General features: G+C 36.4%; 2 protein-coding genes across 2 annotated transcripts; both read right to left on the bottom strand.

Moving 5' to 3' along the window:
* Window positions 1-622: 622 nt before the first annotated feature.
* LOC112282012 (phytepsin) lies at window positions 623-4,270 on the bottom strand. Its single transcript, XM_024519109.3, has 11 exons — window positions 3,831-4,270; window positions 3,447-3,507; window positions 3,218-3,312; window positions 2,881-2,993; window positions 2,587-2,755; window positions 2,349-2,453; window positions 2,061-2,174; window positions 1,640-1,846; window positions 1,356-1,475; window positions 1,086-1,174; window positions 623-971 (listed from the first exon to the last, which is right to left on the bottom strand). The coding sequence occupies exons 1-11, from the start codon at window positions 4,170-4,172 to the stop codon at window positions 887-889; spliced, it is 1,500 nt and encodes a 499-aa protein (XP_024374877.1). The 5' UTR covers window positions 4,173-4,270; the 3' UTR covers window positions 623-886.
* Window positions 4,271-11,519: 7,249 nt separating this feature from the next.
* LOC112283022 (BTB/POZ domain-containing protein At2g04740) lies at window positions 11,520-16,559 on the bottom strand. Its single transcript, XM_024521325.3, has 7 exons — window positions 16,071-16,559; window positions 14,307-14,644; window positions 13,344-14,019; window positions 12,722-13,029; window positions 12,579-12,615; window positions 12,204-12,337; window positions 11,520-12,087 (listed from the first exon to the last, which is right to left on the bottom strand). Exons 1-7 carry the CDS (start codon window positions 16,155-16,157, stop codon window positions 11,757-11,759), a joined length of 1,911 nt encoding a protein of 636 aa, XP_024377093.1. The 5' UTR covers window positions 16,158-16,559; the 3' UTR covers window positions 11,520-11,756.
* Window positions 16,560-16,876: the final 317 nt, after the last annotated feature.

Genomic DNA, 16,876 nt, shown 5'->3' with positions numbered 1-16,876 from the left:
CAAGCCAAGATGTCTTTAATTTTTCTTGATACATTTTGAACTAGTTTATGTTCATTAATGTTTGTAAATGAAAAGTATAGTCTAAGTTATTAGATTATCATAAATCATTTCTTTAAAATTACTTTTTTATAACTTGAAATGAATGAGTTTTTTTTTTTTTTTTTTTTTTTTTTTTTAAGATTTCAAAAATGTTTTTATGACTGCAATTGTTTTTTAAGTAATCGTGACATCTCGTGGAATATTTTAAGAACTTATACAGAGAAGGTCATATTTTTTTAAAATACAAAAAAAATATGCAAGATACAAAAGAACAAAGACTAACATTTATCAACTTATGCTCGAAATAACACGCCCTCACAATCCAAAACTTAAGTTTTAAAATATTGATTACATGGATAGGAGAAAATCATGAATTGATGAATTAATTTTTGGTCGGCAATTTTTTGCAACAAGCCACTTGTTTGCTATAAAGAAGACTCCGTCATAATCATGGTTGACAACTAAGCCATGTTTTATTTAACTCCACCGTAATCTACTCAAGAAAAATAAAGAAAATTGATAGTAGCATGGTATCGCCTTTACATGACATACATTTGTGTGTAAGTGATGATAACAGTGCCGATTGCAACAACAATCTAACCACCTGACCATTTGTTTGCATCCATTCACTCAAAATACATTGATGAAGTAGTAAGCGCACACTATCAACTTATGCTCATAACTATTTTCAAAACACCACTAGGATTTTATCTGTACCAATGTACAATAGCTACAGCTGAAGGGTAGTGTAAGAATACTACCACAGAACCACTTCTCCAACACGATCACCATCATTTCCTCTAATGCTGAAAAAGACGGCGGTATTTCGTGTTGAGCGGGTCATCTTTTAGGCTGCCTCGGCAAATCCTAAGCGGGTGTTTCCAAAATCGAAAACTGTGTGATATACTCCCATGAAAACGTCTCCCAAAATCCTGAAAAAAACATTTCCAACCATCGTCAGATGAAAATAGATAGCAAGCGATCTCATAAATGCTGGTTAAATCTCGAAGTATGTGCACCATGAAACCGGGACGAAGAATTCATACCACAGAGGCCCTGCTGGAGGAGGGACATCAAGTCCTAGGAAACCACTGATGCACTGCGCCTCTGCTCCTTCCCCAATTTTGAGAATGTACTGTAACAACCACACCAGAATTAAATTTGGATGAACACATTACAAAAACAAATAGTCGGTAGACACATGCCATGAAAACAGTGCAATTCATGCATTAAAGCACAACAAAGATCAAAGAGTACATATTACGCAAGATCAGATATGCAAGTAGGATATCTAGACAGATGTAGCATATACTAACCTCCTCTGGTTTAAGCTCGAAGGTTTTGTTAGAAATAGTGAAGGCCACATTTGGCATTGAGGAAAGCGAATTGCAATCTACCGCAGACTCGCCATTCGGACTTGGCAATCGCTCACAAAGCTGAACGACGAAGTATGGCATTAGTAACATACGATTACAAACACATGAATTGAGCTCAAAAAGAGGGAACGAACACCAAGTACTTACAACCAAGGCTAAAAATAGAACAAGTATCCATGCAAATATCAACACCCTCCAAATGATGTTGCACTAATTTTAACTACCTGGTTCAAGTAAGCGTCGATCTGCTCTTTTGTTCTGTTCTGACTGAGCTGGTTCTGGGCCCACACAACAGCCATTTCACATACTGTGCACAATGGATCTTCGCGCAGAGAATGAGACTGGTCCTTCTCCACAACGCTGGCAATCCCTGGCTCACCAGCTCCGAAGTTGCATAAACCAAGAGTAGTGCATACTTTCCCGGGGTTCATCTGTAGTAAAAGATATCAGCCAAGGCATGACTTTCCACTTTTTTCAACGTGAATGTAGGCAGGACAAACTCACTTATATTATTGTACTAGAGAAATAGGGAGAAGAGTTCGTTCTTGCACTCGTGCACCTTTCACCTAAGAAAATTCAATACTCCAAGGCAGTACATGAACATAATCCATATCAATAACGTAAAAGCAATATTTTTTAAGTTACCTGAGCTAAGAGCATCTCAACAATCTGGTCACCATACTGCTGAACAACCATCTTGCACTGCTGGCTAACAACACCAGTAGCACCAATGGCCTGGTTGATTTCTGCAACGATTCCCTACAGAAATAAGCATTCATCAACAAAATCAATACCTGACATGCAACTGGAATGTTTCAAAAAATAACAAGCTGATACATTATGAAGCCTCAAAGATTTAACCAATCCACAACAACAAGATAAACAAATAAAAATAAGAAGAAACAGGACTTAAACAAATAAACAAGTTCTCACCGATGGTCCAGCAAGCAGCGACGTGCCGGAATCAGCAATGGCAGTGCAACCATTCGCACAGAAACCTGTGGTGCGTCCATTGATGGTTACATCACCAAGATCAAACTGCACAAACGAATAAAAACACAAGTTAAGCGTTGTTTGGCTGAATTTACAAATTGATAGAGCCTACAATAACGGAACGAAAAGAACAGCAATAAATACATCAACCGAAACTCTCCACTATGGAATGACTTACCTGCCAGTATCCCTTGCGCGTCACAGGAGTATAAACGTGTTCACCCTTGAAGTGCTTAGGGTCAACACCACCTAAAACCAACTCACCGCCAGAAGATTCATCTGGATTTCGGTTCAACCAGAAAGAGAAAACAGGCTCCTTCACAAGCCCCTGATCCAACATGTTGTACCTGAAGAAGCAAAAAGGAAAACATCAATTTCAAAAATCTGAGGTAGTAAACAAACCAGTTGATCATTTTAGAAACATCGACTGAGGGAGGAACGCTGGTACACAAGCCACGGAAAATATACTTACCATGGAGGAGTCACCCTGTTTACAGAAATCTCCTTAAATCCAAGACCAAGAATGCCGTCAAACTTGGCTACGACAAAAGTGAGACCAGGCTCCTTCGTAGCTTCAGCAAACACCTACGGAAAATGCAATATTAGATGGGCCCGACCTGTTTGCTCAACGATACAAGCCCCTAGTTGAGCTTCTCTGGATTACACACCTGTACAAGTTGTAACTTTAAGGATAAAATCTAAAATTTGAGCCTATTCCGAGGCCCAATTCGAAAGACTGTGAATCCACAGTGTGAGTAAAATAGGTGCAACTAAAATTCTCCACTACGAACGTGTTCGATTGTACTCACCTGGCCTTTCACCGTGAGATCACCAAGTGTGACATCGTCTTGACTCAAGAAACCTTCCATAGACCCAGTGCCGTATTGGATAGCAAACGACGTTCCTACAACACATGCATTTAAAGAGCTACATAAAAGTCCTAGAACACATAATAAAATACTCGATGACGTTTAAATGCTACACAACAAAAACATGACGCTAATTGTGCGAAATTGAACTAAAGGGTAAGCTGCGTACCATCTTCCTTGTATGTGCTCGACTTGCCTGATTTGTACCTATGATGAAAGTAGCAAGCCAGCTGCAAACCAAGAGAAATCACCTAGTCAGGGCAAACTGCCATACCTTTTACCAAGCCAACAGTCACACACGCGAGTTCACACATACCTACGCTTAAGCACTACATAGAGCTAACTCTAAAAATGAGCACAGGCACTACAGAGCATAGGCTTGCACATTTCCAATTGTGACAAATGTGTACCCAACGACAACCAACACCGAAACCAAACCCATTCCACGCCAATGACACATGATCAGCTACGGTTTCTGACCACAAACAGCGGCATGAATGATGCGCCACCAACTGAACCCAGGAATTAATAACCATCCCAAGGAGAAACGCACCGACAAGTAGCACTTGGCAGACGGGACCCAGAGATTGGAGCTCCCGGTGTCGAAGATGACAGCGAAGGGCTGGGGAGGCGACCCTATTCCGATCTCTCCGAAGTACTGCGCGTCCAAATAGTTATTCAACGCCACGATGTCCTCGCCATCCCTCAGCTCATCCTCACTTCTCGTAAACGTCTTCGCCCTCTGAATCGTCCTGGATGCAGCGTTCCTCACCGATTGCAAGGTGACGGGCTTCTTCTTCAGCGCGATCCTGCGAGGGCTTGCCTCAGCTAAGGCTGCTAATACTACCAAAACAACCAAGAAGAAAGCCAATCGAACACTCCTCGATGCCCCCATCGTCACTCCAGACCCAGTGGCCACAATTCACTACAAATCAGCGGAAACCCAACTGGTGAATCCGTCTCTACAACGATCTCCAGAAGGCAGTTGAACGCAAACCCTGGCTCAAGAGGAAATGAGAGAAATAGAAACTCCTATGTAGCACACCACCTCTTCTCGGTAGAGCGCGGTGACCCACTTACTAGTAATGTATAACCACGTCGTGAGCTACAAAAGGTCACATAGCAGGGGAAGTACCGGCGCGCGTCAGTTCTCGTACCGGAAAGGCCCCTTCAGAAACGGTCCAATTTCCACCCTCGGTCCCCGAAGCTTCACGTAAACAACACCGAAAATCAGGCCACCTCTGCTGGCTTAATTCTCATCATCGTCATCGAACCACGGACTCGTCGCTCTCTCTCTCTCTATCTCTCTCTCTCTTGTTTCAGTGATGTACATACAAGTTTGCGGCACAATACACATCTGTTGTTGTATGAGTGCTCTCTGAGTTGCTGGCAAAAACGCTCTACTTAACGGAGAAACACGCTAAGCTGCCGAGGTTTCGTCAAATCGAAGCGATTGTGTCTTACAAAGTAACCCGAGGGATTTGTTTTTGTGGCTTGAAGCAATGTTGTCCAGCCATGTTGGCTGTAACAAGTTGTTGTATCAATTTTTCCCCTTTTTCTTCAACATGACCGATGGTTGTTTACATCACAGTTGCTGATTCAAAATGCAAAAAGATGTGTTCATGAAAGAGCTTTAAACTAAACTGATGCAACCACGCTAAATGCCATGATAAAAATATATTATTAAGATGAGTGAAAGTGAGCTACAGCACTGAGAGTTTGCTGCTTGAAGAGACAATCACAAATTTAATAAGAGAAACAAACAACACAAACAAACAAACGTAAAGGCCAAGTAACCAGAGTGAATGAATCGTTTTTACGATTTTCCAATCAGTCTTCCAACACCGCTTCTCATTTTATATTTATATTTTTTTTTCAAGATTCCATTCACTTCTTCTTCATCTTCTTCCTTTTCAACTTTCTGCTCTTGATCGACGCCGTTAATCATTCACCCAGCCACTCAACCCTGCTTTTGTTTTAGGGTAGGCTTTTTGGATTCTTCCTTCCCCGCGTGGCATTGCACCAAAAGAAAGCCACAACAACATCAATATCAACAACATCAACAAGTCACCGCTATATATGTAAATACACCCACACACACAAGCACAGATAAGCTATTCCTATCCATCCATCTATCTATGCAATCTTTCTAACTTCGGAGAGAATGGGTTTGCTTGTTTGCTTGCTGCTCAAGGGAGCCCCATCCCATGCGGGGATACTTTTTCAAATTACGAGAGTAGGGAAGTGAATAACAAAGGAATGAAGCTCCCTTTTGTCGTTTGTTGCTCAAAGGCGGTGGAGAGGGATATGCACATTTATTTAAGCGAATGTGTGGACAGAAAGGAAAAAAACGTGTGCCTCTCTTTCAATGTAGTGTATTGCTAACTATGTACCATGTAAGGCATGAAAACCACACTAACTTTACTTTCTTTTTATTATAAATGTTTGTGTCAAAACACATGTCACAAATTTTCTTAGAAATATTGATTTTCAAAGCCTTGGATTTTGATGTACCAATCCTATTAAGTATATTTCTTTGAAAAACATTACTCGATGATTTATTGCAAAGTAGTTCAAGTTTACTTTTCTGAGTTAGCAAAATCAATTATTATCCTTAGTAATTAAATGAAATATACAAATTATTATCACAGTTTAGTCTTTATTGAAGTGCATAAAAACAAATTCTTCTATTCTCAAAGTATAGAAAACTTTAGGGGTGTTAAACTACTTATGTTAATCTTTTATTTTTTGTGTTGTTTTAAAAAAATTTAAATCATGGTATAGACCAGGTAGAAATGATAAATAACAACGTTATAACTCACACATATTAATAAATAAACAAACTAAAATCTTAATAAATAAACTAAACATACTAACAAACAAACAAAAGGGGGGGGGGTGTAAAACCTTATCTCAACATTGCAATTCACAATCAACATAATTCTTACAAAAGGTGATAAAAATCTCTTGAACATCTATGCATTATGCAACAAGTAATGTCCATGCAAGTGCAAGTGGATGGATGAAATTAATGGGCATAGATGGATGTTGTGGTTCATCCATCCTTCCAACAAACATTAATAATTGATGAACGTCTCCAAAAATGTTTCCAAAAAATATTCCAAAGAAATTTGGTCTAATATTTATAAGTAATAGAAAATGACATGTTGAAGTTTTTAGCATTTCTAATTAATTATCACATCATGTTGGTCATTATCCTTTGGTCTTACTTGAATTATGTAATTACAACAACATTTTTTTATTTATTTATTGTTAAAGTTTCATTGTATTTATTTAATCCTTAGTTGGTATTAGGAGTAGGTTTGGTAGAATGTATTTAAGTTATGATGAAGAACTGGTTGTGATTAAATGTTGTTGATGTCATCTTTGTGGTTTTAAGTCTAATTTAGTGGAAAGGGACATACTAGGAAGAGAATTATCAATACAAAGATTGTCAAACACAGTAACATCAAATAAAAAAAGTCTTTAATGTGTATTTACAACAGTCCGTTTTGCTTGAGTAAGACAAAGAATAAAGGTTTTAATTTGAAAAAATATTATTGTTATTGATAGGACAGACGATGTTTCAATTTCAATTTCGATTTTTTTGTTATGTTGTTGTGGTGTAAAACTTAATAAAAAATCACAACGAATATTACAAATGTTTCAAGGCATTCTCATAGATATTAGCTGTATTGGTGTTTATTTCATAAGTTATTAATCTTTTGCTTGTGCTGGGTTGTAAAGAAGCATTAATGGTAGTCTATTGGCACTCTATTTGCTGCATGGATTCTCTTTAGTTTAATTGTACCACTAATTCTCCTATTGTAGCCTATAATTAAACTTACATGAGTTTTATTTCTTTGATTGAAAAAGAAGAAGAAGGTCTATTCCTTACTTGTGATTGATATTCAGTAAAACCTCAAAACTTTGAATATATGAAAAATATATAAAATACTTAAAAAGCTATCATTTTTATCTCTTTTAATTTTTTGTAATTTGTAATTTGAGATAATCTATAGATTAGAACGGGTTAGAAAAAGAGATTATATATATATATATATATATATATATATATATATATTGGTATATTTATTTATTTATTTTTAACTAAGTTTTAAATTTTTGAATATTAATTAGTGCATACATATGTAAATGTATATACACACCTGCATTGCTTATTCTTTTGTACGATGTGCAACTGTTATTTTATCTGGTCATACAACATCTGAGAGTACTTTTTCTTGATCCAATGCCTCGTATCTTTTTATGTAAATATGTATAATAATTTAAAGTAATTATTTCAAGAATTTTTTATTTTATAGAGGCAAGATTGATGTGATTTCTATAAATTAACAAAATACACTTCATTGCACATCAATTTCTTTCATTGATATTTTTTACTTTTAGAATTCTTGTCAAAAAATTAGACTGATTATATAAAGTGCAATGAAATGATCAATATATTAATATCAAAAATAATTGTTTATATTAGCAGATTACCTTTCTACTTCTGCCAACATTCTTTTATGAAACTGTGTCTCAACATCTTGTAATACTTGTGCATGTTTTGAACAACAAAACAACACTATTCAAGTTAGAGTTGGAATGATAATTTATAACACAGAGTACATGGCTGGAGAAACTCACATACACAAATGAATTTTCCAAAATTGTGAATGAAGAAATTTAAATCTAATGTGTGCTTATTAGTATATAATTGAGTTTTTTTCTCCAACTCACCTTTATTTTCTCCAAAAATTTTGTGTATTTATTTACCTTCTTTAATAGATAAGAATGTTGGACATAGCATAAAACTTCCAATTATTTGTGACATCCTATACAAAAGACAAAACTGATTGTTGCTTGAATGTTACTTGGGTTAGGTATAAGCTCAATTCATGTTAAAATTTACATTGAAACAAATCTATGAGATGAACAAAAAATGCAGTAAAAATATATCATGTTTTATATAACACTAAGACTATGTTTACCTATAAGTTATCTAAGAACTTGAATTTTGTTTGATTTCACCCTTTCAAAATTAGAAACAAAATGAATTGAAGTTACAACATGAATTGATCATACCTTAGGATAGAACTTTGCGTGGCAAGAATACAAATCATCTACTACAACATCTACAACATCTAAGCAATGCAATGCACCAAATTAGAGTCTAACTAGCAAGAAAAAGACAAAAGACAAAAAACAAAAACAAAAACAAACACTGATGCAAAATGCCGCCAATTATTGTCACCTTTATATTCTTTGATTTAAAAGATCCACTACAAAAACTCCAAGCAAGTCCAAACTCTACAAAATTGTCTCATGATAGCCATAAACATCAAATAATGACACTTCATCTCTATTGCTCAAAATCTCTACCACTACCAAATATAACTCGTATATACATGAGTTTTATAGAATGCTTTGCAATGCTTCAAAATACTAAAGTTTCATCCCAACACATTGGTGTTATGTGTTGAGGCATTTGAGATTTAATGTATAGTTTAGATTGCTCATAAGTTTTATAAGGCTTATAGAAAAAAACATGGACTTAGTTGGCAAATGAGAATATGAAGGCTCAAAAAATGAAACAAAATTAGTTTTTCTAAGCTACTACTTTGTGCAAATCCAACTTGTGCAAGATGTGATTAATTGCAATGGTTGCAGAGCCTACATTCTTGTCTTTACTCAAACAAAAAATGTCACCTTAGAGCTCGTAGGTGCTTTATAAAGTCATGTTGAATTAACTTTATTAGAATAATCCTCAAAATCAGCCAAAAAAAACTTGTCAATCCAACTCATTGTTTCCTAGTCCAATCAAACAAGCTTCTAGAATCTAAAAACAACAAGCTTTCATTGTGTCATATAATGAGTTGTCTCACTTGAGAATACATGAGGCACTTGACTATGGAAGAAAAATTAGAATTTGCAACAATAAAGATCTTAATAACTCTAAAGTAATTCTAAATAAATCCTAATTAAATCTTAATTATCTTAATCAATTTTTAATTAATTCTAAAAAAAAATTTAAAACTCTAAATGTATATTAAAAAATACTAAAATAATCTAAAAAATAAATAAATGAATCCTAAAGTAATACTAAAAAAATAATAAAGATCCTTAAAATATTAAAAAAAGAAATCTTAAGTAAATCTTAACCAAATCCCAATAGAAGTCATAAAATTCAAATAATTATTAGTTGAATAGTTGAATAGTTGTTTAGTAAAACAATTTACACATTTCAATCTTCAACCAAACAAAAAACACAAAAAAATTGAAAAAATCAAACTTACCAATTAGAAAAAAAATCTCTTAATTTTCTTAAGTATTGGCCTTCTTCTTTCTTCAACCTTGATATTGCTCTTTTAGTAGTAATTACTGCTAGTTGAACTCTTCATTTGCTTTTCAAATTGACAAAATTGAAAAAATAAAATAAAATAAAATAAAAATGAAACTAATGCTTAAACAAAAAAATTTGTATAGGTTGAGATAATTCAAAAAAAATTGTATAGGTTTTATTTTTTTTAAATTGACAAAATCGAAAAAAAAAAAAAAAAAAAAAAAAAAAAAAAATTGAAACTTATGCTTAAACAAACCTTTCAAAGGCTACTTTCTAACCTTACTCTTAGGTCATCAAAAAAATCGTGGAATTGCCATAGATATGCATTTTTTAGCTTTAGAGTTTAATTTCAATCTTGGCTCAGTATTGGTCCTCTCCAAGTATTAATTCATAGTTTTTTAAGATAATTTTTGTTTCAAACTACTCTTAACTCTCTCCTAAAGATGCTTATATCATTTATTTTTCCAATGCACTTTGTTTTGTCTTGTTTATGGTTGTACAAAGTAAGTAGAAGATTTATTTACAAAAAGGTAGCATTAACACTAAAAGTTTTTATTACCTTCCTATCTTTTACCTATATTTTGCTACTATATTTTTCAATTAGGCTATTTTATAATAGAATCCAAATTTTTATCTTTCACCATATAATTGTGTTACAATACAACAACATGGTACAATAATATAATTGTTGTTTTGATGTATGAAACATTTTCAATTACCAATAGCTCTAGTTTTTAGTTTTTAGTAATTACAGCATAATTTTAATGATTTTATTAGAAACTCAAAATTTTATTATATTATAAATACATATTAACACTAGAAATAATATGCTAATGCAATGGGGTTTTAAATGCTTATGAAAGATGTAAAAATTAATTTTTATGAAATTATTCATTTATTTATGTTAAATATTAATCTTATATAAAATTTAAAATAATATAATATTTTATATTAATTGCAAAGTAGAAAACACACAATATAGATAAATACCATAGAGTATGGCTCTTGGTATGTACTTTAAGTGATGTGTCTTTCTTTAAAAAAAATGATTTTATTAAGACACTTAATTAAAAAAAGAAATTGCTAGAAATTTTAGATAAATTCCTAGATGGATTGACAAATAAAGAGATGTAAAGTCTTTTGGATGGATGTATATAAATAGACACCATTGTCTTTAATATACAAAATACATTATATTGTAAATTAATAAGGCATCTTTCACAATACTTTTGTAAAAGATGTCTTATGCATGGACATTTTTTTCAAGTCTTCCATCTATATTGGACAATATCCATGCTATATTTTTATCCAAATTATACAAAAATATATAAATAGTAGGCAACAAAAAAATACATATATTCAAATTGACAATATGCATACATACACACATACATATACACACACACATATATATACATATATATATATATATATATATATATAAACTTTTTTATATATCTGTTTAGAAATTAGAAATATGTTTTGATGATTTTGACACATCAATACGATTAGGATTTTAAATGAGATCATTGATATCTATTATTGTTGAAACTAAATAAATATTTGCTACCTTAAAAGTGCTATAAGGTGCCACTGCATACCTTGCATGCTCCAAACATAGCTCCCTTCTTAGGCTGCCCAATGGAAGATCAAATACAGTGAATAGCGTGTAGCTTCAACCGAGGCCTTGGCGTGAGACATTACATAGCTAAGTAGCCTAAGATTAACTGAACTAAAGCAGCTTAGAATGCCTTTAGAGAATTAAAGGAAGGTGAAGGAAGAAGTAAAACAATTTTAACAAAAAGAAAGAAAGAAAAACAAAGAACAAAAAAGGAAAACTGCAATCAGGTGACCCAGGGATGACCCCATAAGACATATATTCATATTGAGATACGATTCATCAAATGAGTGGTCGATACATTGCTTAATTTTGCAGTATCAAGTACTTACAGATCTCATCTCCAAGCCTTGCCAATACTGCTTTCTTGAGGAAAGCTACAGCATGCACTCGACTAGAGAGAATGGAATCCATAAAAAAAACACAGTGAAGATGCTGCATCGAACATGAGATTTAAATCAACTATCCCACAGCTGCGAATATATATATAATCGTCATTCAGGGTCGAAATTGTGTTAAGACTCATTCTGCACGTATTCCTCCTCAGCAATGGCAATCAGCTGCTCCAATCTCTTGTCGAATTCAAGTGCACTTTCATCACGCTTGTCTAATTCGGATCCTTCTTCGTTTAACCACTTCTCACGCAAGTCATCAAGCACGTTTTCTCCGGCTTGAGGGCCATCTTCAACCCCAGGAGCCTTCGGAGCAGTTGTCCGCTCAGCCAAGTCTCCAGAAGGGGGTGGAAGGCACAAGAGCATTTGCCTAAATTCCGGGATCCCGGAAAAAAATTCGAAGTTTGCTGCCATGGCGTCTAAACAGTGTTCCCGAAGTTTCCATACACCATACCTGCCATCGATAACAAAAGTATCAGTGGGTTTACCTCTAGTTCAGTGATTGACGAAATTCCCTTAGCACAATGAAATAGGCAGCACAACGCGGAACAGGCAGATGTATACACTTACTTGTCAGCCAAAAGGAGCCAGCCACATAAATCAGCTGGAGAGGCCGTTTCCAGTTGCGGCAATAATGCATCCGTAACCGCACGCTTCAGAGGGAATAGAAGGTATCTCGAGGCAGCATCGAACAACTCTTCTGCCTACAATCACAACCCCAACCCATGTGCAGTGTTACAAACAAAACTGAGACAGTCATCTTCGATATGTTAAGAAAAGCTTAAAAAAAAAGGCTATTAGATACGGTTGAAACATCAAAAACTATGTGCGAGGCTCCATGACTGATTCCAAGTAGCAACTAGTCTTATCATAATGAACAATATTATCTTGCCCTTCACACTCTCTGTATCGTAACTTTCTTTCCTCATCGTTTGTCGAACATACCTCATCGAGATCCACCGTTTTAACTGAATCCGTGTAACTGCAATATAAAGCAACAACCGAACTTTAAGACATCAGTTATTTGACAGATTGCGCATAACCTGCTTAATATTCATATTATTAACCAACATCGGTGAATAGCTTACATGTACTCCAAGACCTTCTCAAAGGCTGAGGCGCTCAAATCATTTTCTTGCAAGATAAGCAATGAGTCTGCCCCTGAATTGGTCGCCAAGCCTGCCACTCCTTCTCTAAATCCAGTTGTTCTCGAGAATCTAGCCTTGAAGTATTCAGATCGAGCACCCAATACAAAACGATGACACCTGAACTTCTCGTTTCCCACTAAAAAACACACATCTGCGTGATCTTCTTCACAATGCTCATCTTGCTTACTGATAGAGCATTCATTCATTTCTACTTCCAGCTTCTCAATGTCACCTCCTTCGCTAGTGTCCTGTTGACGGCATCAGACGTCAGCCTCTGTGAACGACCAATCACAAATAATCACACCTTCACGACCAATAATCGAACAAATACCCTCATGATAAATGATAAATGTAAACAAATACATGATAAAACAGCTCAACATGAGTTCAAATCAGCTGAAGTGTTCTTAGACAATCTAAGAATCTCAATTCCAATGGATTGTGATGTCTACTAACATGGAGTACAAAGAATTTTGAAGAAACGAATTGATCCAGACTGATCTCTCTGTCTCAAAATAAATCCACTGTCACCGAAAATAATACGGCAAGAGGAACAATTTACCTTTCTGTCAACAATTATGTCTCTGTTATTTGCGCTGAAAGACTTAGATGAATCAACTGACGTCCTCGAAGGCTTTGATCTGTCCTCATCACCTTTACTATCAGATTTCTTTCTCTGGGCCGAGTTTGAAAGTGACAAAGTGAACAGGCTGTACAATGCTGACGACAAACGCTCAGATTCAGGCAACGATGATCCTTGAAAAATAAACCTCTTTTGAGAGTCATCTACCCTTTTGATAGACTTGTAGTCAGCATATTTCTGGTGTGCCAACTCATTCTCCAAAACTTTCTGTAATGCCAAGCACTTACAGTTTTTGCAAATAAGCACCAGGTCCTCCATATCCTCGACAGCCACATCCAATCTATCCGTGTAGAAAAAATGAACCAAGCTAAAAAGTGCGGCAAAAGTAAGTCTGGGCCTCGCCAAACGAACTACTTGCCGGTGCTTCCACTTTCCTTGGAATTGCTCTTTGAAAAACGGACTCCGAGCTGCCAGTAGAGCGCGATGAGCTCCAAATGGTCTTCCACTAATATAAAAAATGACATCTGGTCCAAGACAATCCTCAGCGTCTCTTAAGATCTTCTCGTGAGCTGCGGTCTCCGTATGTGACCTCCCATCCTGCTTCATTCCATAAATGCTGTTGTCGTTGTAATTCACAGGTGCACCCTCCAGATACCTGTTCAAAATTCAAAGATTGTTTATGTGTCGCGTTCCAATTGTATGCATTTCCAACCAAACTTACTATTTATGCACATGCTTACAAAACCTGTAACTTGCAAAAATGAAAAAGATTTAGGAACCGATTAAATAAACAAATCTTAAACGAACCAGAACAAAAACAAAGATCAAATTCAAACAAAAATTGTTGCTAGAGTCACTTTCAAAATATTTAACTAAAACAAAAACAAATAACAAAAAATTAATTATTTTTTTTTAAAAAAAGTATCAAAAGCAGCATAGCACCTGCAATTGGCCTCAAAGCTGACGAAGAGCTCCCGAAAAGTTCGCGGAAGAGGATCAAGAGGGGGAGGCCGTGCCTCAAATGCCTTCAAGAGCCTACGCACTTGCAGATTTAAAGAGGCATAGTGACATCTATCGCCATCAAATGTGTTTTCACTGCAAATTGCCCCTTTCTCCAGCAAAATACGGGCTGCGTCAAGGTGCCCTGCCAAACATGCGTAATAAAGTGCAACAGAGTCCCAGTTATCACGAGCATTCACATTCACTCCCTCATCAAGTAGAAGCTTCAAACGATCAACATCACCCGCCCTAGATGCCTCGTATATGTCTCCCATAGGAACCTGCAAATGCAAAACTATGTGAATAACAAAGCAATCAATGGATGTCCTGCCTTCAATCAAATGTAATAGGACCACAACCAAACAATCAAGAAAACAGTGGAAGGCATGAATCTTGACCAGAATGAGCCCAAGGTAAGCTAAGCAAGAAGAATCACAACCCAACTACTAACTCAAATTGAAAATATGAGATCCTCCACAAATGAAGTGCGCATTGACAACAGCACTGAAAAATTGTACCATTCCTTTCTATAAAAACTATGCGTCTCACAACCAGGGGCCGAAGGTTTGAGAGAGTGCCTTTAGGGAGTAGAACCCTCTCTGAAACTATGTGTTATTGAACCCACACCCACGAGCTGGAAGTGAAATCTCTCCTGCGCCTTGAGATTTCAGTCACAGTTTCCCATAATGGAAAACATTTCATACGATTGGTACAAATTGCTCCGAAAAACTAATACCCAATGTGAACAATTCGCCCCAACTAGTAACCTTTATTATTATAACTTCAGCACCACATATGAAAAGTGTAAAGAGAATAACGAATCAAGTTCAGAACATAACGTATTGAACACTCGCTGAAAGAAGCAGCAGAAGTCAAGCATAAACAGACATGAGAAAAACAAATCAACTGAAGTATCTGACACAAATTGACAATGATCCACACTCCTATGATAGCCGAGTGTAGACCAGAATAAGATTATATCTGTTCCAAATTCGACATCATAATTGCAACGAATTGCTTCAGTATGTATGCTCTTGAATCGAAAAGCAAAATAATAAATAAATAAATGACTCTGAGCTACAGGAGGAAGATAAAAACCGTGCTTTGCACTAGAACTTCGCACAAAACGAAACTAAGCTTCAGAAGTAAAGAAGCTCAATACACGAACACTCTACATTCGCAGCACACCGTTGTAAATTACAGATCATAGTTTCCCTTGAACTAAGACATGAAGAGGAATGATCGCAACACGAGCATTATCGAATATCAGTGTGAATTCGTGCGTAGAGATGAATTACACGCAAAAACTCAAACCCTAAACCTTGCAACTCTCCGCCACAAGTTACTTATTTGATTCAGCTTAGTTGCTCTGTCCATTGATACATCAGCAGCAATTATTAAACTGCTATTGAAGAGGATTAGTCAAATAAATATTGATTAATTGCAGCGTTCCTCTTCTCTAAACTATGCTCAAATGCAGAGTGGGATTAACTTTGCAAGGTACACAGAGACAATTGACGATCGATAGAATCCCCACAACCCAAATGCCAAAGCAAATTCGCAGGCATATTGTGACCAGATTCTACTCAGAGTGAATGTCACACAAAATGCAAAAAAATGCAAAAAAAAATACATCAACAAATGTTCGAAATTTCATTGTCAAAAGGAAATCCTAAAACAAACAAAAGAAACTCCACACCAAATCACCTTTTTGCGTGGAAGGGCCGGCTCCTCAGGCTCGTCCCCATAGAGACCAATGTCCATATCCTCTTCAACCAAAGGACTTATCACCATGTTGACACTCCGCCCAGCCTTATTCCTCTCTGTACACCACTTCAAAACTATCCCACAGCTGTTCACACCATCTAGTAATCCGCCGCACCTTTCACTAAAAATCTAAAGAAAAAAAACTCCCAATTCCACTCGACGCCGCCTTCCCAACACAGAATTCAGCCCACAATTCAAGCCGGCGGCATCAACCTCACACCCTCTCTCTCTCTCATCCCATCAACTCTGCGCCTCCAAATGACCTGAAAACGTGAGAGTCGCAGCAGCAGCAGCGGAAAGAAACATGCATACGCGCCGCCAGCTCGCAGTGCACCGAAGGCTTCTTCGACGGCTTTCTTGCTCGTCGATGCTAGGAATCGACACCGACAATGGAGTCGGTCAATGGGGAATTCAAAACTGGGGAGATCGGCCTCGGATGTTGCTCTCTCAGCTGCTGCAGCTGCGGTTGCGCCCTCGTGTCGCCCCGCTCACCGCTTCACGTGGCGAGCGGGTTGCGCGTCGTGACCCCGGTGAGGTTCGAACCCGTGACTGGTTGCGGGGTTGGATGGGAAATGGGTGGATGGATGAATTAATGGATGGATGAAAGTACTGGGTGGTATTACGGGAGAGGATGCTGTTTCATTGTTTCGTTTGTCCTCCATAACAAAAATCGTGCATGTATTTATTGCTTACGTCTTTGATAGTTGTTGTGATCTCTTCACATAAAAGTAAACAAAGCAAAACAA

Source organism: Physcomitrium patens, chromosome 5, assembly GCF_059467195.1.
Source record: "Physcomitrium patens ecotype Gransden chromosome 5, ASM5946719v1, whole genome shotgun sequence".
Classification (NCBI taxonomy): domain Eukaryota; kingdom Viridiplantae; phylum Streptophyta; class Bryopsida; order Funariales; family Funariaceae; genus Physcomitrium; species Physcomitrium patens.
The sequence above is the reverse complement of the archived record's forward strand: the minus strand, read 5'-3'. Positions and strand labels throughout refer to the sequence as shown.

Coding starts and splice junctions, on each gene's coding strand:
- LOC112282012 (XM_024519109.3), bottom strand. CDS start 4,172: ATGGGGGCATCGAGGAGTGTTCGATTGGCTTTCTTCTTGGTTGTTTTG. Junction 2,994..3,217: donor ATCTCACGGTGAAAGGCCAG/GTGAGTACAATC, acceptor CATTTTCCGTAG/GTGTTTGCTGAAGCTACGAA. Junction 1,476..1,639: donor TCGACGCTTACTTGAACCAG/GTAGTTAAAATT, acceptor TTCGTCGTTCAG/CTTTGTGAGCGATTGCCAAG.
- LOC112283022 (XM_024521325.3), bottom strand. CDS start 16,157: ATGGTGATAAGTCCTTTGGTTGAAGAGGATATGGACATTGGTCTCTAT. Junction 14,020..14,306: donor AGCTTTGAGGCCAATTGCAG/GTGCTATGCTGC, acceptor AATTTTGAACAG/GTATCTGGAGGGTGCACCTG. Junction 12,088..12,203: donor TGGCTCCTTTTGGCTGACAA/GTAAGTGTATAC, acceptor TATCGATGGCAG/GTATGGTGTATGGAAACTTC.